Source organism: Ascaphus truei, chromosome 2, assembly GCF_040206685.1.
Source record: "Ascaphus truei isolate aAscTru1 chromosome 2, aAscTru1.hap1, whole genome shotgun sequence".
Taxonomy (NCBI): domain Eukaryota; kingdom Metazoa; phylum Chordata; class Amphibia; order Anura; family Ascaphidae; genus Ascaphus; species Ascaphus truei.
In genome coordinates this window covers 59733695-59761001 of record NC_134484.1, presented here as the reverse complement: position 1 = coordinate 59761001, position 27307 = coordinate 59733695, and the positions used below count along the sequence as shown (strand labels likewise).

At 42.5% G+C, this 27307-nt stretch overlaps 1 protein-coding gene across 6 annotated transcripts in view; it reads left to right on the top strand.

Annotated features, from left to right (window-relative positions):
* The window catches only part of ZFPM2 (zinc finger protein, FOG family member 2), a 400907-nt gene that overhangs the window by 85051 nt on the left and 288549 nt on the right, over positions 1 to 27307 (top strand). For all 6 annotated transcript variants that reach the window (XM_075582494.1, XM_075582491.1, XM_075582490.1 and 3 more), the window contains one exon: positions 593 to 691. In XM_075582494.1, the coding sequence (XP_075438609.1) occupies positions 596 to 691 (96 nt within the window). In that variant the 5' untranslated portion in view covers positions 593 to 595. The remainder of the gene's footprint in view (positions 1 to 592; positions 692 to 27307) is intronic.

Here is a 27307-nt window from a genome sequence, read left to right as displayed (position 1 = left end):
AAAGTTTTTTTTCCTCAAATGTAAATGTGAGCCAGATACTGTACAGTACAATCTTTTTTTTAATGACATCAGATAACAGTGATATCCATTAGCCAACAAGGTTAGACTCTCTTCAGGGCAGGAAATCCTCTCTTCTACATATGTCTGCAGCACTTTCTTTTGTACTGATGCTCTATTTAACCAACCGTGTATGTCATTGTACAAACTGCACCCGTGCTATGCACGGATTAATAATGTTATTAATAATATGTTTTTCCTGTTTATACTTCTAAACAAGGGGTTGAACTCAATGGGGCAGGTGTCTTTTTTAAACCTCATCTACTATGGAAGTACGTAAACCACCAGAACAGAATCGGTGATAGTAGTGTGTTAAAGTGAAAGTTCTCCAAGTGATGTCGGTATAATTCACATGCTAAACTTATATTAAAACCAATACTTACTAACCTGGAACTTGGCTTAAGTATGGTTATGTTGGGGTTTTATGGAACTTGAACAACCATTAAGTGTTAACAAATTCTGTTGCAGAACTTATATCAGGAGGATTCTCTACATAAGAGGTACATTCATTTTTGCCCTTGTTTTCCTCTTCTAGGAGATGAGGGCAGCCATGAAGCAGCTGAATCAGATGGTGAAGCACAGTCAGAGAAATCTATGCAAACCAGGACTGAGGCTGATGGCTGGGATGGACCAGGTAAGGGGAAAAAGAAAACATATGATTGAATGACACTAAATTAATGTAAATTGAATTACATTTGTATTTTTAGCTCTGAATATATGTCAAAAAGTTGCAGTAAACTTTTAAAGCTACAAATCAAATGACCTACATATATAATGAAACATCAACTATAATTCATAGTGCAAATGATCTACTTTGATTGGCTCAGATGTAGGTTGTATTAAACTGGTTTGTATTGCAACATTTTGTTTATTAATTATTCTAAATTGCTATCTTCTGAATCCCAACCTGCGGTGCGAGTTCGATTTGGGGTTCGATTAGTTCTAGAAATTGGTACAGAATGCCATAATAATGTTGGAGTCCCAACGGCTCTATCCTTGGCCCTCTGCTCTTCTCAATCTACAATACAACTCTTCTCTTGGTGAACTAATACAATGTTTTGGCTTTCAGTATCTGAAACCCAAATGCATCCGGAATGGGACATTTGGCCGTAACTATAACGCCGGTGGCGTTCCGCTGCGATGTCCATGGTGCGCCTGACTCGACAAGCCAGGTCTGATAAGTGCATGCTTAAATGTCCCCCGCAGGACCGCTGCACTGCCTAGACGGGCAACTCCGACGTGCTATCTTTAAATGTTCCACGTGGGATATTTAAAGATGGCGCGTCAAAGCGGTCGGTCTAGGTAGTGTAGCGGTCCCGCGCTGGACATTTACACATGCATTTATCAGACCTGCCTTGTTGGATCGGGAGGTTGGCCATGGTGGACTTCGCTGTGAAAATGTCCCAGCAGAGACTTGTGCCGGCAACGGAATGCTGGTGGCGTTTTGGTCACGGCCAAACATCCTAGAGCGAATGTATCACTCCTCCCGTGACCTCTCCACCTCTCTCCGATCCTGTATCTCTAATTGTCCTCTGCAATCTCTTCCTGGATGAAGTTTTACATGTCCAAAACACAACTAATATTATTTCCCACTGCCACCTCTACAGCAACTCTTTCCCTCACTGTCAATAACACCACAATCTCATAAACACCTTAAGCCCGCTGGGTAGGTTTAATAATTTTACTCTAATCTCCTTCATTCCTCACATTTAGTCCCTCACAATGTCCTGCCATCTCCACCTTTGAAATATTGCCAAAGTACGCCCTTTGCTCACTCGTGATGCAACTAAATCCCAATCCACTGGAACTGCAACCTTCTTTTAGTTTGCATTCCTCTTGTCCACCAATCCCAACTCCAATCCATTCAAAATGCTGCTGCCAGACTCATCTACCTCACTCACCACTCCACTTATGCTGCTCCACTACGCATATCCCTACACTGTCTTCTCATAGCCTCTAGAATTACATTTTAAACCGTAGTAATGATTTACAAAGGTCTCAACGATGCTGCATCCTTACATCTCAGCCCTCATCCCCAAATACATACTTATACACCCCTTATGTTCTGCCCACGACATCCGCCTTTCCCCCCACCTTATAACCTCCTCACCCCCCCCGCCTTCAAGACTTCTCCCGTGCTGCCCCCTCTCACTGGAATTCCCTACCACGTACCATCATACTCTACCCCAGATTGGCTAACTTGAAAAGGTGACAATCTGTCATACCTCTAATATCCAACCCCCTCCAACTCCATTGGGACCAACTGTGTGACTGGACCAATCTCCACCCTATGTAACATCCCCTACCCCCCACCAAAACATTAATGGAATCAGCTGTCAGACGGGGCCATATTCTAACCCGAGATGCACTCCATCCTATAATAAGCAGCCACTTTACCTTCTTGTTTCAACATTGTCTCTCATTCCCTCTCGATTGTAAGCTCTCACGAGCAGGGCCCTCATTACCTCTTCTGTATGTGTCTGTTTGCGCATGTTCATCCTCACTTGTATGTAACTGTTTTGTGCAATATACATGTCTCTGTACCCTATTGTACCGCGCTGCGGAATATGTCGGCGCTTGACATATAAACGATAATAATAATAATATTACTGTGACTTTTAACCTACATGTTCCTGTGGTGAAAGGGAGGCAAAGGCAAAAACAAAAAAGCCACGTACAGAAACTTTGTATTTTTAAAGTTATTTGGCAAAGATTGTATAAAACTAAGAAGGTAAAAGTTGATCTAGATATATAATTACAACTACACAACTGTAAATAGTTCTGTTGGTTTGTTATAGTGGAACAGTACAAAATAAGGTTTGCTAATACTGTATGTGCCAGAGAATTCGTCTCTGGCATTACTTCATTACATACTGTATGGTAACTAGTAGATTTATACGTCTGACTAGGGCTTTTAGTTCATAATTTTTCAGTTATGTGGGAAATATGTAGGAAAAAAAGAAGGGGCTTTAACAAAGACACTTCACAGTAATACACTATTTAGTGAAGAATACATACCTTTTAAAACAGACAACTTTAAAATAGTGATTGAACATGTTAATTCTCTGGGATAATTGTTTTTCAAGTGTGTACTGCAAATACTTTTTGACCGGAAGTTTAATAATACTTTAAATAACAGATTTTTATTAAATACTTTTTTTTTTGCTGAAATCTTTTTGGTAATATTGTATGTGTCAGCTTTGAATTGCGTAATACTTGTTATTTGAATACTAATGAATTTTTGAAGTTCCAACTTAGTGGGCGATAAAATCTGTTCTTCCCATATTGCTACTCTGCTCACTCTTTTGGAGAGGCAAGGAACTAATATTTTTCTACTTGGTCGTTAAGTGAAACAATCTTGAGTCTTATCATTCTAATGGGTATTTAACTCCTTCCAAATGATGTACTCCGTGAGCAGACAGCATAGAGGGAGTTTTAAAACAATGGCTTATCTGCTGCAATATGGAACATGTTAGACATGTACAGTAATCAACATGGAGGAGTTTTCTTTGGTATGCGCTCCCCCTTCTTCTCTCAGAAACCACCTTTAATTCAGCAAAAATATCAGAAATAGCAAAAAAATATATATATTTTTTGCATGAGATGGGAAAATGTAGGATGTAAAATGTAGAACAAAATAAAACTAGGGATTTATATGTGTACAGTCATATGCACATCATTTAGATCGGTACTTAGAAATGTTAGTATATAAAATGTAGTGTTGCAACCATATATATTATAGTTATCAATACACCATACAGTATGCATATAACTTATTCATATATAGTATCATGCTGATACTGACACAATGATAGATTGGGAGGTATAATTGGTGGTCTCTTGGGCTCATAGCAGATAACATTATCAATAATAAAATGTTCTTATACAGTTTATTTATTTATTTATTTATAAAATGTTTTACCAGGAAGTAATACATTGAGAGTTACCTCTCGTTTTCAAGTATGTCCTGGGCATAGTTAATATGACAAATAATACATGGTTACAAATACAGTTACATAAATGAACAGGGTATACATTATATACAAGACATTGCATGCACAGTTAAGATACTATATATTTATGAGCGTATGTAACAGTTACAGACCAGATTAAAATGTGAGACAGCTTTGGTTTTGAAAGAACTTAAACTGGTGGTGGATGTGAGAGTCTCCGGTAGGTTGTTCCAGTTTTGGGGTGCACGGTAAGAGAAGGGGGAGCGACCGGATACTTTGTTGAACCTTGGGACCATGAACAGTCTTTTCCAGTCAGATCTCAGATGATAAGTGCTGCATGTGGTAGGGGTGAGTAGCTTGTTCAGATAGACGAGTAGCTTTCCCAGAAAGTATTTGAGGACAAGACAGGAAAGGTGAACTTTGCGCCTAGACTCAAATGATGACCAATCTTTGAGCATTTCTTTGTGCATTTCGCAGTGATGTGTGTTGCAGTTGCATTGGAGGACAAAACGGCATATTGAATTGTAGAGGGTGTCAAGTTTGCTAAGGTGGGTTTGGGGTGCCGAGCCGTATACTATGTCTCCATAGTCGATAATTGGCATTAGCATCTGCTGTGCAATACACTTTCTGACCAGCAGGCATAGGGAGGATTTGTTCCTGTAAAGCAGGGGTGAGCAAACTTTTTATGCCGAGCCCCCCTTTTCATCAATGATATTTGTCGGGCCCCCCCTTCATGATGTGAACAAAAATCACATGAAAAAAAAAAACAAGTTTAAACGGTATACAATACAAATGTGACTACAAATACATATAAATACTTACATATTTCAACATTATATCGATATGTACGATATCATGTGTGACAATCTCAAATAGATTCTCATCATCTCCTCTCCTCAACCCCCTATGACTGCGGCCCCGCTGGTGCTGAGCGCACAGTAATTGCCGCTTTTACTTACATAAATCTATATGTGTAAGTCCCTGCTCATGTGCTGTGCGGGCACGCACGCTCACTCAAGTTAGGTGCTTGAGTAAACAAAAAATTAACTTTCAAGCGTGCTCAACTTGCCTGCAACAACATCCCCACCTCCACGCGCGCTTGCGAAATAGCCAGGACACCCAGCGCTCATGCTTAGAGAGCTGGTGACATCACCGCTTTCAAGCATGAGCGCGGTCAGCGCCAGCGGGGCCGCAGTCTTTCTATTGACGTCTATAGACGCCTGCTGCAAATGCATTCTTTAATATTGTTTACATTTTCAATGCTTAGTTAGGGACATTAATTATTATCCCCCATGGACTGTAAAGTGTCTGTAGAACTGCAGGGTTATAGCGACCAGAAGACAGTAGGACAGGGATGAGAGAACCATGAATGCACTAAAATCTTATTCTCAAATTCATTGCACTTATCATAACATTTGGAGCTGTAACATGTTTATGAGATGGATCACTATCTGTTTATTTGGCTGGTATCTGGTAATATTTGTTTCTTTTGGTGCACTGTCAATATCACACAGGCAATTATTTGGGGGGGGGGGGGCATTCATTCCAACCCATATCTACCTCCCTTCCCTCTTCCCCCCCTTTTTGTCATCCACCCTCCTACTTAGCAGTATTATTTTGAATACCTTTTTTTACTGTTATGGGGTGTTTTTCCTTGTGTTTCAGTAATATTAGAGTACATTGGGTAAAATTCAGATAGCCTACCCTTTCTTGCAATTTCAGCTGTGCCTCCTGTCCTGTGTTGCTGAAGAGAATTGCAAAGCAGGGTGCCAGGTCAGGAGCATTAGTGCTACAGGGCAGACACAGGAAGCAGGGACATTCCACGTCAGACATGCCTGCTCCTCCCCTGCAGTCCTCCTGCATTCTTGCCCTCTTCTTCCGATCCACCAGCTACTCTAACAGGGTTCTTTTGCAGCTGGCTGTCATGCCCTCATAACCAGACTAATATATCCCCCTTATAGACCAGGACTGCAAAACACTGTGAGCCAGAACATACAGCTACATACATATAGAGAGGGTACATTCCCTGATATATGAAAAGTTAGTAGATGTTTCTTTAATCCTGAAACAATCGGTGCACTTTGTGCCTGTTGAGTGATTTCACTTTATTGTAGTGGATCTCTGGACTGTGACTGCACCTTTAACTGGATGTCGTAAGGGCGAGGGGGGGTGATGGAGTTTGAGTTTATTTATTAGCAGTCTGTGCTCTATCACTGACTAAACAACTCTTCCAATTCCACACAATGTACACAGAATGCTGACCTACCTTAGGCCGAGTCCACGGTCCCTGCTGGCGTGCTGAGGCGCGCTGAGGCGCAGGGAAAATGGGTGCTTTCCCTGGCCTTGCGGTTGCTTACCGCAAGCGCTCTCAGCAGCCGTCAGGGGGCGGTCCGGGGGCGGTCCGGGGGCGGGCGCGTCACTGGCCGGGGGCGGGCCAGTGACGTCACGGAGCTGGTTCGCCCTCATTGGGCGAACCGCTCACGTGACCGGCCTGTCTCGCCGGCAAGCGGGGGAATTTTAAATTCCCCCAAGACCTGCGCTTCCGCAAGCGCGCGGAAGCGCAGGTGAGCCCCTACTAAAGCCGCTCTAATTGCGGCTGTAGGGGCTCAGTGCTGAGCGGGAGCGCGCCTCAGCGCGCTTCCGCCAGCAAGCACGTAACATGGCCGAGGCCTTATGCAGCAAGCTCAGTACACACAGCCCTGCTACACACACCTGACCAGCCCCTGATCTGTCCTCTTCCTGCTCTGTCTGCACAGCGCTGCTACAGGGCAGACACAGGAAGCAGGGACATTCCACGTCAGACCGCTGGGGCCTGCTCCTCCCCTGCAGTCCTCCTGCATTCTGTCCCTCTTCTTCCGATCCTCTAGCAGCTCTGACAGGGTTATTTTGCAGCTGCTGTACCTCCGCCCCCCCCTCCATCATGTTCTGCCGCCGCCTGCACACAGCATGTTTCGCCGCCCCCAGGCTGCAGCGGCCCTGCGACCCCCTTAAAAGATCTTGCGCCCCCCCCAAGGGGGCGCGCCCCCCAGTTTGCGCACCACTGCTGTAAAGTACACCTAGTTTGGCATAGGTTTTGGTTGTCAGGGTATCAATGTGCATCCCAAATGTTAAATGGGAGTCAACCCATATGCCCAGGTATTTAAAACTATTAACAGGAGTTAGGGTGGTGTTAGCGTTTGTTCTGATCTGGAGCTCAGTCACTGGAAGCTTTAAAAATTTAGTCTTGGTCCCAGATACCATTGTTACAGTCTTGTCTGTGTTTAAAAACAGTTTGTTTTGGGAAATCCAGTTTTCAGGTCTCAAAAAGTCAGACTGAAGTATGTCTTCAAGGTCGGAGAGGCTATGGCTGTGTCCATATAGGATTGTGTCATCTGCATACATGTGTATTGAAGCTTCCTTACAAGCTGTGGGAAGATCATTGATGAACACTGAGAAGAGTAGGGGCCCTAGAACAGAGCCTTGCGAGACACCACAGGTGATATCCAAGGGGTTGGAGTTAGAGCCTGAGATGGACACATGTTGGGATCTTCCTGATAGGTAGGACTGAAACCAGTTTAAAGCATGCTTCCCTATTCCAGATCACTGGCGTTTGTTAAGCAGGATAGCATGATCAACAGTATCAAAAGCCTTTGCAAAATCTAGTGCTGTACAGTGTATAGTGCTGACAAGGTATCAGCACTGTACATAAGATTGTGCATGCACATTAAGTCCCTATCCCAAAGAGCTTACTATCTAATTCTGGCACTGGAATTCTAACCGTGTTCACCTTCAGAGGCTGTGATCTTACCATTCATTCTCATTCAGCCCGGTAGTGTAGTATTAAGAACACATCTGCATCTGAAGTTTCATTGCTTTGTGAGGTTTGACATCATCCATGTATGTTCTGTTTCTTTGTGGCCTTTCAGTGCGGATACACACTTTATTGTTGTGATTACAGGCTGACATTATAGTGATTCAAAACCAAGCACTTTTTAGTGTAGCTAGGTGGGGTGATTGGCTATGATTAATGTGGTACAAGGCACACACTGGTTGATAAATATACTTAATTGATTACAAGAGATTTTATTTATATTTTTTCTTGTAACTGAACATTTCAGTATTTAGCATAATTATTGATAAGAGGAATGGTATCGTAATGTATTTAGTTACTACCCATAGTTTCAATTTCTTCACATTCCCCATACAGCATGTCTTTTTAAAAGAATATAGTTTTACAACATATACAGCTCAACCCCGGTATAACGCGAATCCGCTTATAACGCGATGCAAGCATGGCTCCCAATTTTCGTATTTATGAATACTTTACAACACGATTATTGTTATCTTAAATACTTTATTGTACAATGCATACAATTGTACATTATTTCTAACGCGATCCGCTTATATCGCAATGTGATTCTTTGGACCCCAAGCACAGCGTTATAAGGGGGTTGAGCTGTATCTGTTTTAGTAAACTTACTAGACAAGCACACACCGTTTGACTAATTCCTATCTATATGTGCTGATATTAACTCCAGAACAACCTTCTTAAACAGCCCTCCCTTCCTTTTTTTTTTTTTTTTACATACAGTACATGCATTATAACAATTAGTAATAGCAAAGGGAGTAGTCTATGAATTTGAAATAGGTTATTTGCCAAAGAAGTCTACTGTATATCATCTCAGACATGGATGATGTTTTTGAAGCCAACAAAATAACTCAACAGAGACAGAAAAGTTGGTACAGTACATCCCATTATAATGTAGCATTCGCATTGTGTAATTCATCCTTTTAACCAAATTTGAGAGAGTTAATATATTGTGCTGAAGGTGTAATGTACCTTGATGCACTGGCACTAGATGTTCAAAATGCTACCCCTGTAATCAAATTTTTTTTTGTAAAATGTTTTTATTGGAAAATCTGCAGACTTGTACATAAAGTATATTTTTAACATGCATAATGTAGCAGATTCTTATACAGGTATCTCTTTATGTTCCATAAAATATTTGTTCCTGTAAATCAATTTAACAGCAAAATTGCCTTTTATAGATACAGATTCTAAATATTATACTTTGAAATGCGTGGTTTTGCATGTTTACATTAGCATATCAAGTTACGAATTCCTCAGATTAACCCAAATTTAAGTCATGTATGCATTTTCTCATTTTTTTATTTTTATTTCTCTCTTTATTTTTTTATTTCTTCTCTGACTTTTTTATTTTTTTATTTTTTTATTCTTGAAAATGATTTGACAACATAGAAGCCGGAGCTGAGATTTGCAGTTGCAACGGATAGAGGGAAATGTTCACTAATGATGCAGCTTCTTTCAACTATACTTAAGAAGGGCATTGAGATTGCAGTCCAGCTCCTCTTTCTTTTCTGATTGGGAAAATGTGTTACATCTACGGAAATGCCATTTGATGTAAATTATTAAAATTAAAAAAAAAAGAGAAAGTCCATGAAACATAGTTAACTATAGATATAGTCTGACAGTAAGAGGAATATTGTGAAGGAGCACAGGAAATCACAGAATGACTGCGTGTTACCCTGACAGTGAATCAGTGTTATCTCTGCTATCAGATAATGCAGTTATCATTAATTTTCACATTTGCATTTCAATCTTTAGAAGGAAATGACTCTTGCCGGATGAAGATAACGGCTCTGTACCACTATAATGAACCATCATTTCATCACAATCCTTTGTATCCGTATGAAAATGAGGCTGGGGAGGGGGGTCATGGAAACATTATAACAAAGTGTCAAAAATTACTACAGACTTCCAAGCCCTTTATAAAACAAGAGGCAGTCTAAATAAATCTTCTGTTGTGAAGTGGATATCAGATTAATAGAATAAAGCTTAGGTCTCTGTTGGAAAAGAAAAACAGAGGAAATTCTTTGAGCTATAGTCCCTCGCTTACCGGGAGCACTTTTTAAGGATCAGGAAAACAGCAGGTTAACCGAATAAACCCTTTTCAGACCAGATGCACAGAAGGAAATTAATTTTCTGACATTAAAGAAATGGTATATTCCTGCTTCACTGCCAGAGAAGCATCCAGTACGTCACAATGCAAAGCAGCCACAGCACTATGCATCCGACCTCTCTTACAGAAATAGTTTCAAATGTTGACACTTTTTTCTCATATAGATTAAGTGTGGTAGGGTTTAAAAAAAGCAGTCCGTCATTTTCACTGTGTTCACCCTTTTTATATTAACATTTGTGTATATATGTGATACTATAGTTTGTTTCAGTATTTTCACAAATAAGGGTATACACACTGAAGTGTGATACTCATTAATGCTAATTACAGTACAAAAAAGACAGGGGGAATTGCAATGAATAGCGGTTAACAATCAATAAGGGCTATCACAACTTGGGTGAATAAACCCACATATTGAGATGCCATGTGCTTTGTTTAGTTAAATAGTTATCTGACGTATATGGATGGGGCGGTTACTTTGGAAAGTGAGTAAACATGCCGGAAAGCAGAGCAGTAGTTTTGAAACCTCTCATTGGGGAACTCCAGCCTTACCAGATTTTAGGAATGATCATGAAATGATTCGGAAAGCACGTGGAGCGCTGCCCGCAGTAAATAGTAGAGATTTGGTGGTGAAATGTGCTTTAAATTTGGACCATATCCCCCCCCCCCCCCCCCCACAAAGCAAATAATTATTATGTTAGTTTACCTGTTCTGAATTACAGTAAAAAAGTAAACCCATACTTAAAGACCTTTCTGGTGTTGAAGTGTATCCAGTTGTAGCAGATGGTATTACCACTGTGAGATAGCACACATGTTATATTATGCATTATTTTGTGTGCTACTGTATCTCCTTAACCGTTGTTTTCAATAGCACCACTGTTAAATAACGCAGTGCAATGTATTGTGCTAATGGGTGCTATAACGTCTGCTACATCTGTATGTTGCTGTAAAGTATCATGGTATTTATGCCACGTTCTAAGTGGGACATAACTGAACTAAACTAATGGCAGCGACATGTTCAGTAAAACATAAAACTAAATGCTCAGTGTTATATCTGGTAAAAACAAACAAACGTGTGTGATGTAAACGTTTTAAAGATGGCGATGCTTTAGTTCCCTGTCGAGGCATTGCAGGTTGCAGTGGAAATGTCACTTTGAATCGTTTGCAATGCATTGTTGGTCTCTGGCGCTGAAGAGGTGAATATTACAATTTCAAATGGTTTTACATCAATTTCATCACAGAAATGACACAATGGGTGAATATTTTCACTCGGTGCTCTACGTATTTATTTTTTTGTCAGGAATGTAAAAATATCACATGGGAAGCTCAAATAAACAACCATTGTTAATTTGGATTTGCAGCGGATAGGCCGGTTCCTTTTGTCTGCGAATTTGAGCGGATCTATGTAAAAAAAGGGTGATTTGTGTTTTACGCATTTATTATTATTATTATTACCAGTTCACTCCGCGGATTCCGCAACCCATGGACAGATTTGTAGAATCCAGTCCGAAGATTGAACAATCCGTTGGCGGATTCTTAAGAGTCCAAGCAACAGATTGCCGAATCCACGGATTGGATGCTACCAATCCGTCCACGGGTTTTTTCCAATGGTGGATTTTGATGAAACCGCCAAAATCCGTTTTTGGCTTTTACATCGCATCAGCGAAAATCCGGAAAACAGATTTGGTTGGTTTCGCCCACTTCTATTGAAGAGCTACTTGACCTTGCATACTGACTTAGTAATGCGTAGCAAAAAAAAATGTGGGGGCAAACCTGCCATTTGTGAGAAATGTTTTGTGGGAAAATGGCAAATTGGGGGGGGAGGGGAGGGATTCACAAACTTCACAGAAAAAGTTTAACATCTACTCCAAAGCGTAGACAAGATAAGGGATCTCATCATGTATTGTATATCGGACAGATACCACCACAAAGGGGACTAAAAAGGGTTAAGAGCATAAATAGATTTCAGGAACTTATTGAATGGTATTCCCATGATGCCAGGACATCTTAAATAATGATTTCCACTTGCATTAACCTTCAGAATGTTGACTGATTTTCTTCTGTTTACGCTTGTGAGACTGAATTGTACAAGCGGACAGCATTTACAATAAGATTGTTTACTAAGAAATGTTGGTGAGGAGTGTGTTATTACATAAACGTTGGTAGCTAAAAACACCAGGCAAGGAATGTTACATGTATACTTTATAATAATTCCTATTATAATTTGTTTTTAAATTGGCAACATATTCTGTGATGCAGTACAATGGAAAACACTGACAATAAGATGACATCATTTCATACACGGGTATAGGTTGTAACAAGCTTATAATCTATTTATATAACACACCTTGTTATTTATTTTGGAAATTGTTCTCTGTGTAAACCCCTAGAATAGCTTTGGAGAGATGTAATATTACCAGCAGTCACATTTAAAGCTTCATCGTCAAGTGCAAGTACAGACGCAGCTACGAGTATTCTAAGGCTCGTTTTATAGTGGCGGGCGCGCGCTGCGCTGTGCGCTGTGCGCGCGGAATTTTAGTTGGCTGACGTTAGTCAGCCTTTCTATAGATGTGCCGCGCGCACATGGCAGGGAGAAGGGAGGCGACAGACAGCGGCGAAGATGAGGAAATTCATCTTTTCGCACCGCTGCCTGCGCTCAAATGTATGTATTGGTGTGTATGTGTGTATGTATGTATGCGTGTTTGTATGGATGTGTGTGTGTGGGGGGGGGGGGGGTGTAAATAAATGCACACACATAAAAAAAAAATTATTAAACTTTTTTTTTAATTTAAAAAAAATCTTCCTTACACTCCCCTTACACTTACACTTACACTCACACAACATATACACACATATACACATACAGGCATACCCCGCCTTAACGTACGCAATGGGACCGGAGCATGTATGTAAAGTGAAAATGTACTTAAAGTGAAGCACTACTCTTTTCCCACTTATCGATGCATGTACTGTACTGCAAACGTCATATACGTGCATAACTGATGTAAATAACGCATTTGTAACAGGCTCTGTAGTCTCCCCGCTTGTGCACAGCTTCGGTGCAGGTAGGGAGCTGGTACTGCTTTTCAAGATGTGCTGACAGGCGCATGCGCGAGCTGCCGTTTGCCTATTGGGCGATATGTCCTTACTCGCGAGTGTACTTAAAGTGAGTGTCATTAAAGCGGGGTATGCCTGTATATACATTACCTGCAGCTCCCGGCACTATATACAGGAAAAGCATGCGGCACGTGCACGCGCGTTTGCATAGGAATGCACGGCCGCATCCTGTATATAACAGCCCTAACACTGCTTTGAAAAATCTGGGGCATTCTCCCAGTAATGCTGCAACATTTCTCTGACATTTCTGCAGAAAGACTAATGGCCCATCGGATTAACACAGCAGGGATCCCTGGTCAGTTTTAATGGGACTGCCAGGACCACCGCTGTGTTAATCCGATGGGCCATTAGTCTGTTTGCAGAAATGTCACAGAAATGCTGCAGCATTAGGCCTCGGACATGGTCAAAAAGACCGTGCTGAGGCGCGCTGAGCCGCGCTGAGGGGAAACATTATCCATATCAGCGCGGCTGTAGACGTCGCTTCCGCAGGCGTGCGGGGGCGTGTGGAAATGCAGGAGACAGGCAAGTTGAAATTTTGCCGCTGAGGGAAGCGCAGGGCCGGTCACGTGACTTGGCAGAAGCCAATGGCAGTCCGTGACGTCAGAGCCGTGACGTGGCGCCCTAGCCCCGCCTCCCGGCCCGCCTCCAGGCCCGCCTCCCGCCCGGCTCCCACCCGGCGCACAAGCGCGCTCGCTGACGCTCATGCAGGGACACGAAAAATCCCCTGCTTGAGCAGGAGAGCATGAGTGTCAGCACTGCCCAGCGTTCTTCATATCACTATGTCCCAGGCCTTACTGGGAGATTGTCCCAGATTTTCCAAGGCATGTGTTAGAATACTCGTGGCTACACCTGTACCTGGTTTAGGAATTCATCCTGAGCAAAAAGCCAAGAAAGACTAAATAAAGCAGCCTGTATCACATTAATTGCAATTGAAACATAAGTCAAAGGGTAATACCAATATATATCGCACATATCACTGCATTACCCTTTAAACTAAACTTAGCTTAGTTTAATTTAATTTAACCATTTCTGACCAACCATACTCAAAATTAATTACTTTTTATTATTTATATGGAACCCCCTGTGTATGGTAAACAACACATGCACACTGCCCCCTAGCAGGTTCCTCTCCAATTGACATGCGACTATGATGAACCAATAGAAAGACTGGTGAAGAAGTAGGGACTTGGAGGGAGAGGAGTTGTTAAAAGGGGAAATCTGTGCTGGCCTGAAGGAGTCAAGTTTCAGCGAGGTTAACCTGTGTGAGGACACCTTCGCGCATCTCGTGTGGGCGAGTTTGCAGTTGTTGAGAAGACGGAAAGCAGCAAAAAGAGCCGGATAGCCCAGCAGCTGAGATCAGAGGGCCCTACAGAGGATAGCTTAGCTCAGCGGTGCGCAAACTGTGGGGCGCGCCCCCTTGGGGGGGCGCACGATTATGTAGGGGGGGCGCGGGCTGCGTGCGAAGAAACCTGGGGGCGGGCAGAGCTGTGCACGGGCGGCCAGAAGCTCCGTGCAGAGGCTGCTTCTGTGTGATGTCTGCCTTGCTGTGGGGGCGGGGCTTCTCACTGCACACAGACAGCCCCTCCTCCTCCTGTCCCAGTTTTCAGCGTACATGGGAGACTGAAGCAGGCTTAAAAGTGAAAGTAAGTATTTGTGTGTTGTGTGTGTAGAGGTGGGAGACATATTGGGGGGAGGGAGAGAGAAAGAGAGCCATGGAGAGGTGGGAGACATATTGGGGGGAGATAAAGAAAGCCATGGAGAGGTGGGAGACATATTGGGGGGAGGGAGAGAGAAAGAGAGCCATGGAGAGGTGGGAGACATATTGGTGGGAGAGAAAGAGAGCCATGGAGAGGTGGGAGACATATTGGGGGGAGATAAAGAGAGCCATGGAGAGGTGGGAGACAGAAAGAGAGCCATGGAGAGGTGGGAGACATATTGGGGGGAGATAAAGAAAGCCATGGAGAAGTGGGAGACATATTGGGGGGGGGGGGGGGGAGATAAAGAAAGCCATGGAGAGGTGGGAGACATATTGGGGGGAGGGGGAGAGAGTCATGGAGAGATGGGAGACATATTGGGGGGAGGTGGAGAGAGACATGGAGAGGTGGGAGACATATTGGGGGGAGGGGGAGAGAGACATGGAGAGGTGGGAGAAATATTGGGGGGAGAGATATGGAGAGGTGGGAGACATGTTGGGGGGAGGGGGAGAGAGACATGGAGAGGTGGGAGACATTGGGGGAGGGGGATGGAGAGGTGGGAGAGAGACACTGGGGGGAAGGTGAGAGAGAGACACTGGGGAAGGTGAGGGAGAGACACTGGGGGGAGGGAGAGACTCAATGGCTAAACAGTGGGATGAAGGTCAGGCAGAGATGGCAGAATTGAGGGGCTTGGGAGGATGAGTTTTGGGGGGCTGAGGGTTCTTCTTTGGGTCAGAGGGGTCACTTCGGAGTATTGATCAGCAGGGGAGATTCATCAGTACCCCCCTTGAGTTTGGTTATGGGGTTCCCTGATCCCTGGGCAACGTTTAAAACAGGAATAAATAAATAATACATAAATCTGGTAGGTAGGAGTGGATGACACTGGGGAAAGCAAATGGGAGAGGGAAGGGATGTAGCTAAGAGGTGGATGAATGCCCCCTCAAATGGACTGCCTTTGTGCACCAGAAAAAAACATATTACCAGATGCCAGCAAACAATAAAATAAACAGTGATCCAATACTAGTATACTGCCTGCAGCCCAAGCGATTTGTGAACTTGGCTGCAGGAGATTGTAGACGCGTGGCGGGGGCGTCAAAAAGCTGGTTCGCCCTCATTGGCTGAACCAGCTCACGTGCGCTGACGTCATGTGATTTTGATTACATCAGGCAGGGGGGGCCCGAGAAATTTCATGGATGAAAAGGGGGGCTCGGCATAAAAAGTTTGCTCACCCCTGGCTTAGCTGACGGAGGGGATCTCCCAACGGTCAAAGGAAACAGTGGTACAAAAATAAACCTTTGCGAAGTACAGGCCTGCTACACCCAGTTACAAATACAAGCCTGGTGTAACGGTACCTCAAATATAGCCCTGAATACCCAGGATTGGGAGGCCTCTTGGATTGACACACCCACCCGCACAGCTCTTATGTGAACTGTAATGAGAACGTATTGTGATTAGTATGCAGTGATCCTGTTTCTAATGATCACAAGGTTCCTGGTAACCATTTAAAATATCTCTATATAAAATCAGTTATATAACAAAGTATTGTACTCTTGTTTGCTCCACACACGTATGGTATTTATCATAGGCATAAGGACTCAGTTCCCCACCTCAGCACCAAGCATATAGCCTCAGGTACAGGAATATAGAGAGGTTACATATATAAAATGTACACATATACCACATTAACAGCAGCTGGGGGGAGAAGTCTTGATCCAGTCTTCTTCGAAAGTAACTTAGATCCCCTTGCCTCTGCCCTTTATTTATACCCCCAAATGACTCCTCCCTGCCTACCCGCTCTCTAGTCAATGATTGCCCTTCCCATTAGCCCAGTAAGATACCTCCAACCAATCCCGTAACACCTGCTTTATCCCTACCTGGTAACTTCCCACACCTTTTCCCACCCGAATTCCATAACTACCCAATAGATAATCACCATTTAAACCATCTTACCAAGGTGAAACAGGGGTCATAACCAGTCCCATGTTGCCCGTTGGCTAATTGTCTCTGGGGCTTTTGTTACAATATAGGGGAATATGTATCAACTCAGTCAGCTCCATTTTCTGCTTGCGTTTGCATAAAATGTTAGAGTTTTTTTTACATTTGATGGCAAAGAGGAGTGGGTAGCCAGATGAAAATTGTTGATTAGACATGTTTACGCCACCTCAGACCTGGCAGATTTCTTTGATACAAGATACAATACAAGATACAAAAGGGAGGCTACGCAGCGTTTGATACATCCCATTATAATCTGTGAGTTATGTAACTCCTCCTATTGCCACTCCCCAAATCTAATAGTGACACAAATGGCACAAGACTTGGATCAAAGACATTGATACATTGACGCAGAGACACAAGAAGAAAATTATGCAATTTGCATACATTTCGCTTCCACATTTGCCTTGATACATCATTTCAATGTATTAAAACAGCAGTCCAAGCTGACTTTTTTTTTAACATTTAATTTTTTTCCCTTTAATATGTGCATCAGTACAATCTACACACTGACAACTGATTAGCCAGGTTGCCGATCGATCCGTTCTCCTGTGATCGATCTGTGAAGATTCGGCTTGGGTGTTCACTAAATGGCTGTCAGTGCAGCAGAAGAGGACCAAAGATGCCAACTTCTGTGGGGAAGATCATGTGACCAGGAAGTCACTAGATGCAATTGTTGCACTGCTAGAGAGACCGCAGTGCTCAAAGGTGTGTGCCACAACCTGTTTCAGAAGAGGAAGCGGATGTGATCGTAAATGGTTGCTATAGAAACAGAAATGCTTGTTACATTATAACACATTCAAATGTAATTCAGAGTTTAAAAAAAATTATGCTTCAATTATTTTCTCATAGTACAGAACTGATTTATTTAAAAAAAAAACACACATGTAAATATTGCTTGGTCTGCAGCTTTAGGTATTCATACTGTTCCGAAAGGGAAAACTGTGCTGCACTGAAGGTTAGAAAGGCCTTTCTCTGCCATGTCCAAAGGTCTATACTATATGGCAGGGGCTCTCAACTCCAGTCCTCATGACCTCCCAACAGATCAGGTTTTCAGGATATCCCTACTTCAGCACCGGGGGCTCAATCAGTTCCTGCTTCAGCACAGGGGGCTCAGTATTTGTCTGAGCCACTGATTGAGCCACTTGTGCTGAAGCAGGAATATCCTTAAAACCTGACCCGTTGGAGATCTTAAGGACTGGAGGAGTTGAGAACCCCTACTATATGATTTATCATATTGCCATATAAATCGTCAGTGCTGATTGCTGACCATCTCTAAGCATGATAAACATCGTGTATGTAACGTCATCTTTTTTTAAGCAGATGCAATTAAATAACTCACATTTCCCATAAAAGTAAATTAGTATAGAGTTGTCCTAATAATATCCACAACAGATGGTATAGGAGGACATAAACTAACTAGACATTTATTTCAGTTTTTCGTCAGCTATTTTGTTACTATAAAACACCACATTTTAAGTGTTTTTTTGTGTGCAAAATCAATTACCATCTATTCATGAATATAATATATACTTGTTGTCTGATAATTAGAATAACGGTGTGTCTGTTGTTTAAAATTATTTATAAACTCATCAAAAAAGACTAAGCACAACCATGGCTAATAGTTATTTGCAGAAAAAAATACAAAGTACATTTTTAAATTAGCAGCTATTGAGTGCCCGTGGAGATTAAATAATTGTGTACATAATTATTTTTCTTCTGTATAGGATTACATGCATGTTTTAAAAGGCTATGTTCTAAAGCAAGGGTGGGCAAACTTCTTGTTTTGCGCCCTCCTGCCAGCTATCCCCCCCTGCTTGCGCCCCCCTTACCTGCTCTGAAGCGTCAAATGAAGCCACAGGGTCATGTGACGTCACTTAACCCCGCTGCGTCATTTGACGCAATGGAGACGCGTCGTCAAAGCCAACGGTAATTGAAGTTGCAGAGGCCGCGTGCGGTGCCCGACATTTAATTTAAAAGCCTTGGGGAAGAGCACAAGGTCTCAGAAACCGCCGCAACCCCCCAAAAAATCTCATGCACCCCATTTAGCGCACCCCTGTTCTAAATTATTGTACCCATTCAATTTCTATTGTTACAATACAACAACTACAGTAACGGACCCTCCAACATTTTACACAATAAAAATGGTATTAATGCTGGATGGAGGTTCTTCCACGCAATTCCTACAGTACATAAATCCCCTACTCAACTCCAGTCCTCAAGCCCCCTCCCCAACCCCCCAAACCCCACCATCCCCAACAGGTCAGGTTTTCAGAATATCCCAGCTTCAGCACAGGTGTTTCAATCTGTGCTGAAGCTGGGACTGATTGAGCCACCTGTGCTTATGCTGGGATATCTTGATAACCTGACCTATTGGGGGGGGGGGGGGGCTTGAGGACTGGAGTTGAGCACCCCTGCCCTATCCCAGAGGTGTGCAAACTGGGGGGTGGTCAACATTTTCTGTGGGGGAGGTGCGGCACTTACAGAGGCCCCGCGCTCTTTCCCTAGGGTGACCATATTTGTCCTGACAAAAACCAGGACAAATTTCACTCACGCGCAGTCGGCGCTCTCCGACCGCTCATGCACGATTGTCATTTGCCGATTGAAAACCGGTACAGCACCTCAACAAGGCGGGACAGAGGCCTATAAACGGGACTGTCCCGGCTAAACCGGGACATCTAGTCACCCTATCTTTCCCACAACATTTAGATAAAATGCCAGGGGAGCGGGCGAGGCCTCTGTTTGTCTCTTACCTTGTCAAATGACTCCATGGGGTCAAATGGCAACGCAACGTCACATGACGTCGTGACATCTAATGATGCTGACGAGGCTATAGAAAAGGTAAGAGGAGGGCGGGGGGAGAGCAGGCATGGGGCGCAAACAAAAAAGTTTGCGCACCCCTGCCCTAACCTATGCAACATATTAAACAAACAATGTTTAATAGATATTGCTAGTTTTACAGCACCCAAAGACATTTAGTGTACCTGCTAAATAAGTAGAATTGTACAGTATGCCAATTAGACTATTTTGTGGCATCCTTTTTAACTCTGTTAATTTACTGATGCCAGGGTATTACGATTACGTCATGTTTAAAATGGGTTTGAAGCACAAAGTGGCACTGTGTGTTCATTTGCATGTCATTTCCCAGAATCCCTTGCTGCAGTGGAAGTGCTGTGTGCTGGGTGATAATGGTGAAGGGCGGGGTTGCAGACCTGCCCAAGACTTGCAAATGAGCATACTGTACAGTAATATTTCCATTTGCTATATGCTTTGCTGTGGAGGGTTTTTGCCACTTTTTTTACTCACCATAACTTAACTACTGTAAACACACACACACACACACACACACACACACACACACACACACACACACACACACACACACACACACGATTAAATTATTACCTTTAGATATAAATATACTGTACCTGTAAATACCTCGGTAGCATAACATTTAAACTATAAAGACAAAATATAGGCATTATTCATTTATTTGTGTGTGCTTTAGAGTATAAATGCAAATAACTGAGGAATACATATATAATAATGGCAGAGCAGATGTAGAGATATTGGTAACCTATTGCCCATGTAAATCTTTGAAACACTACAATGTAAGTGTTAGGCTTGGGACATAGTAGTGTGAGCAAGGCTGAGCCGTGCTGAGCCGCATTCACACTCGGCACTGAGCCCCTGCAGCCGCAATGAGAGCGGCTTTAGCAGGGGTTCGCGCACGCTTCCGCATGCCTGCAGAACCGTGTGTCTCAACAAGTTTTCAGATTTGGCGCTCGCCGGAGCGCAAGGCCGGTCACGTGTATATATATATATATATACACACACATCAAGACCTCTACATCTGCTCTGCCAATATTATATCTGTATTCCCCAGTTATTTGCATTTATACTCTAAAGCACACACAAATAAATTAATAATGCCTATATTTTGTCTTTATATTTGGAATTTTATGCTACTGAGGTATCTACTGGTATATTTATATCTAAACATAATAATTTCATCTCGTCTTCCATTTACCTATAATTTGTTTTTGAAAAGCATATCAATATTTAATGTGTCCTGATTGAGGTCTGTTCTTTTTATGGCTAATGTAAGGGATGTGTGCAGAGCTATGCAATGGAGACCGTTTTTAAGGTGAAATTAATATAAGGCTTTATTGCCTGTTCCTTTAAACAATACAGCAAAAGCACCTTACCCACTTATCACCCCAAAGTCTCACCCTAAAGTGGCCCTTCAAGTCACTGGTGTCCGGGTAGGTATCTGCTTGAGGGTCCAGCCATAGAGGTCTGGTCCCCTTTTGTCTTGCTCTCATAACACAGCCCTCCTTTTCCTTATGTCTGCTCCATTGTAAGCTAAGGAATCTCTCTCCTGTTTCTCACATCAGGATTTTTCTAAAAGTCCTAATCAGCCAGGTGGAGTCTGGTTGATTGCCTGTGTGCAATTAACCAGCACACTGCTGGATTTAAAGGCAGTTTCTCTCAAAACAGTCCCTGTTACAGGCCAGTTATATTATGTATATTGTACAATTTTTCCATCGGCTTTGGCAAATACAAGATGACATCTCTTCAAATATAGGATACAAATATAAGATACCACGAAAGGAATCTTCTGTTTATCTCTCCTTTCTGCACCAACATATTCCTATAGAATGTGATCCTGCATAGTAACACTCATTGTTCTTTGTTTTACAAGACAAGTGGAGATCATAGAATCATTCATGTTTACTAGAAAACATTTAAACAAATCATATATGACTTGGAGAAACGGAATTCCTTGTTGCAACATTTACAGGTATTCTGTGTGATAAAAGAAATAAAAAACAGGCATTTAAATATCCAAAGCAAAGGGGAAAATATACTGTCAGTGCATACTACCATGGCTTTTGTGAAAGTGAATAATGCTATAAAAATAGACATTAATACCTTAGATCGGGGTGGCCAACTCCAGTCCTCAAGGGCCACCAACAGGTCAGGTTTTCTGGATATCCCTGCTTCAGCATAGGTGGCACAATCAGTGACTCAAGCAAAGACTGAGCCACCTGTGCTGAAGCAGGGATATCCTGGAAACCAGACCTATTGGCTGCCCGTGAGGACTAGCGTTGACTACCCTTGCCTTAGATCAACTAGAAGACTCCCAGAAACGAATTGCAGTCCTCCGTCAGGAAGAAGTAGAATCCATATGATGTGGCAGGGTGTCAACAACAGCATTGCATTTGTAACGCAATAACATGCATCTGTTCTTGATATCGTATATAGACCCAGACTACAGTACATCACACAGTGTGATACTTGCATAAAAGCAATTGAACACACTGAAAATCTTGATAATACTTTAAAGTGCAAGTCAAAAAATGCCTTTTTTTTTCTTTCTAAATGCTTTTAGTTTTATTTCAGACATGTATTTGGAAGTGTTGAAATATATATATATATACTTTAGGTCTTACACCGCATGATTTTCTCCTTTTCATAGTTATCTGAACTTGTGCCTGTGTCCTGTCCCCCCACTCCCGGAGATATTTACACTTTTTCTGTGCCAGTTCTGACACAAAAAAAAACCTCCAAATATAACTGCGGGCTAAAAAACATGGCCACCATTGTCACAATAGAAAGTCATGACACATCTCCCAATGACATCACAGCTTTCTATTGGCTGCTGGCCATATAATAATAGCATGTTCTTGTATAGCACTGCTGGTTTTAGGCACAGGTCCCCGTGGAGTTTATAATCTATGTTTTTGGTGCCTGAGGCGCAGGGAGATAAAGTAACTTGCTCAAGGTCACAAGAAGCCGACACCGGGAATTGAACCAGGTTCCACTGCTCAGTGCCAGTCAGTGTCTTTACTCACTGAGCCACTCTTCCTCCCATATAATTCATCCAAGATTGACGGCTGCACATCTATAGTGAGCAGGCTCGCCGCTCTTAACATCGGGGGACCACCGCTGAGCCTCACGGCACCCCCCAGTTAAGATAATAATAATAATTTTTTTTTAAATCAGGGAATGCTACTTTAAAGTAATATGTGTTCATGGTTAATACTTTGTGTCCACATTTGACAAGCCATTAAAAAAATGAGAATTATCCGACACAATGCGTTACTCAAAATGGCGTTGTAAAGCGAAACGTTGTAAAGCGTAACACGTTTTCCCATAGAAACACTGTGTAAATGAAAGGTTCCGTTCCTGAAGGCATTTTTAACACTAAAATACACCAAATATTTTATGCAGGCAATAAGATATTTAGCACACACATAAATTATATAGTGTATATACTGTATTATATATATAATATTACATAATAAATAATATATTATATAGTGTAATATAACATTATATAGTATAATATTATATATATACGCTCTTAGGACGCTTTGCAACGTTGTTTATGTGAATGTGTATATATATACACACATACACAACGTTGCAAAGCGTTGTAAAAATGAATATAGGTATGCATTGCATAGCGTTGGATAAGCCATTCGTTGTAAAGCGAAGCGTTGTAAAACGAGGACTGCCTGTATTCCAATTCTAATTAGAGCATATACTGTACTATACTATATGTATGTGGAAAACTGATTTAAACTACTACAGCAGTCACATACTGTACAGTTAAGATAATCAAGGCATTCTCAATATCGTACGCAGGGTGCGCGAGATTTTCTGGGGGGGGGGGGGAGACGCGGTGGTTACAGAGGCCCCGCACTTCCCCGAAGCCATTTAAATTAAATGCCGGGGATCGCGTGAGGCCTCTGTAAAACTCCCTTTCCTTCCAGCGCCGCTGCCGCGAGGTCACATGATGTCACGGTGCCATGGCAATGTGACGTCACATGACCCCGTGGCGTCAGTTGATGCCGGAGCCAAGCCAGGGGGGGGGGGCGCGAGCAGGGGGTGGGAGGGAGAGCAGGCAGGGGGGCGCAGGAAGAAAACTTTGCGCAGCCCTGTTCTATAGGATGAGCCCATTCAATGTTGGAGGGGCTGTAATGTGATTCTACACGGCAGTGATGGAGTTAAATGAAAATGCTTCTCTGGAATAAAGGTTTTTGAATGATTATTATTGCATTATGTGTGCCAGCACATTGAGATACGTTGTTTTGTTTTTCAATCTTGTTATTTCAATCTACTCAATGCCATTTGGCTCACCGTGCATTTGCTTCCACACACATACTCCTTCCTTTCCCTTTCCTGTTGTTTTCTTTGTGTTTGCACCTTATCCTGTCTTTTATTTCACACCCACCCGTGCACATCCTCTTTTGTCTGTACCCACACAGGTGTACCTGTTCCTTTTAACCTTTAATATAACACGTCTCATACCATATATCTTACTGGCCTGTTCTATGTTGACCTCTCCATCTCCAATGTTGAGCAGCACATGATATGCTATTTGAATAGGAAACACATTTTAGAATAGAATTGTTTCATGGAGTAAACAAATAGTAGTTTTTTGCCTTTTTTTTATAGTATCTTCCATCAGATGAGGATCTTTAATGGAATGCAGAATATACCAAAGCTTCACTAGTAATACAATGCCTTGTCTGCGCTCGCAAAACAACATGATGGGATGTGTTTTATGCAACAAATCAATGCAGGTTTTCTAGTATGTAAATAAAAAAAATGGTCTTAATTTGGTTGAATTCGGTATTTATGTTTTACTGCCACATAGGCAATAGTGTACACAGTTATGAGCTATAAATAATTCTTATGTGACTCATTTTACATATATATGAAATACAGTAGGGCCCCGCTTCTCAGCGTTTCGCTTCTCGACGATCTGCCAATACGGCAATACCGAGAAAGAGGCCGCTATGTGTGCGCATGCGCAGAAGGGGGGCGGCCGAGGTCGCGCATGTGAAGAAAGAGGACGGCCGAGTCTGCGTATGCGGATAAAGGGTAGGAAAGACGGAAAATCGCTGATGGACATAGCAAATGCTATGTTCCGCTTTTCGGCGATTTTCGCTTTCTGGCGGCAGCCTAGATCGGAACCTGCCATATGAGTGGGGCCCTACTGAATATATACACTCTGTACAGTATATAGTTAGATGGATAGATTCTGTAGATAGATAAATTGATAGATAAATAGATGCATGTGCGTGTATATAACTATGCATATATATGTCTATGTAAATTGTAATTATGAAACTTAAGAAATTCCTGTATGGAATTCGTAGTAGGTTGTTTTCAGTGTCAGTGGATTATACTTACGCCATATAACTATACCATCAAAAAGGTAGAAAATGCCCAAGACCTTCTTTTCAGTTTTCAATTTAAAAGAAAATTATTTCATTAGAAGAAGAAAAAAAAGAAGAGAATCACCAGTTTGGATGTTGGAGAATGCGGAGCCTGATGAAACCAGCTGAAGAGACAAACCGAGTGTACAGATGCAGATTAGGCTTCAGAAGATGAGGGTGTAAAAGGGATTTAATGGTAGGATGGATTATAGAAATCCTTGTAACAATGTTAAATAATTATAGTTCCAGCCGAGATCAAAGCAGTGCTGATTGAACCCCTCAAGCTGCTAACACGAAGCATTTAAAAAAAAAAAAAAAGAAACCCTGTGAGATTGGTCAGCCTGTATGGAGTGTCCTCTGATCTGCTGAAATTCCAACTGCACGAACACCAGACATAAAGTGGAATTGAAGGTGTATATATTCAAAATTGGTGATAACAAGTGTTATTTAAGTGTAAGCAAGAGTACTGTATATTTTTCCTAGAATGCAGGTCAACCCAAATGTGTATATATACCGTGTACACACACACACACACACACACACACACACACACACACACACACACACACACACACACACACACACACACACACACACACACACACACACACACACACACACACACACACACACACACGGATAAAATACCCATTATTATGTTTGCATGTCTCCCCAAACATGCTCCAGTCACCATTTTGTCACGTTATATGGTGGTTAAGCTGCAGACATGGTGTCTGGGTAGTTTTCACTGTTTTTGTAGGCGTTTGCATCTCTCTGGTTTTATTAAACCCTTTTAGCATGTCCAAACCACGCAGAAAATGCAGTTGTTTGCACCTGATTTGGTTCTGGCTGTGCAATCTGCAAATGTTGTATGCAAATGAGGGGAACGCATAAAATTACATATTTGTGGACTTAAGCTGTGAGTTTGCAGATCACTTGTAAAGACTCATGTTGAAATGGGTCCATTGATTTATATACCTCTAAAAAGATTACCCTGTACTCCATGTGGGAGATGACATTAACTTGAGAGACATCCGAGAACTAAATATGTAAAATCCATTAAAATTATTTATTTGCATATTTCTCGGGTATCTCTCTCAGACGTTTTCAGGTGTGATTAGTCTCCCCACGTGGACATTGGGTTAATTTATTTGGAGATATATTAGTCAATGGGCCCTCTCCAAAACTAGTCTCTTTCTCACGCTCTCTTTTCTTAAAGCTGTATTTCGCCTACATGGGGAAGTTGGGATTTCCGAATGTCATTTTCCATGCGCTATTGCAGAGAATCAGGTGAAAAGTGCATGAAAAAAAAAATGTCAAGGAATGCGATTTTTTTGGCAGTGATAATTCTTAATGAATTCGACGAAAACCACAAATTACATTTTGCATCAATTGCATTCGTTTTTCTAGCATTTTGGGGTAACAGAATGTAATAAATAGGACCCCTTGTGATTTCTCTCCCTCTCTTTCTCTCTGGCCCCCACATCTCTCTCCCCCACCTCTCTCCCTCTCTTGCCCCCACCTCTCTCCCTCCACTTTCTATTGCCCCACCTCTCTATTTCCACTCTCTCTTGCCCCTAACTTTATCCCTCCACTCTTCCGCCTCCACCTCTCTCCCTCCTCTCTATCACCTCCACATCTCTCTCTCGCCCACATCTTTTTCTCTCACCCTCTCTCCCCCACCTCTCTCCTTTTCTCACCACCTCTCTCTCTCCTCCCACTCAGTACCGTCTTAACACATGGGCACACTGGGCAGTTGCCTGGGGACCCCACGAGCATAGGGGCCCCATGCTAATCTATGCGCAGACCAGAATTTAACACTAATTTTCCGATCACCCGTCTCAACATTCAAATCTCCCGCTAAATGGGTAGAAGGAGAAAAATGACGACTTGTAGCGGAGAGTTGGCATGTCTGCATTGCATGTCTGGAGGTACCATTAAATAACAGTTTATTTTATCGATAATTTACATTTATATTCTTGTGAGTGGTTGTGTAGGCAGTGCACTGCTTTGCCCGGGGGCCTATAATGCCCCCACCTCTGTCTCGCCCCCATATCTCTAACACAATAACCCCCCATCTCTAACACAATAACCCCCATCTCTAATACAATAACCCCTTCTCTAACACCGACCCCCCCCATCGTTAACACATTAAGCCCTCCCACATCTGTAACACAATTAACCCCCCCAATCTTTAACACACACAAACCACCCCCATACCTTGGGGGGAGGCCTCCAGTGCATCGAGCCAGAAGTTGGCCAACTCTTCCGGCACTGGTGCAGACCTAACACCTACTGTATTT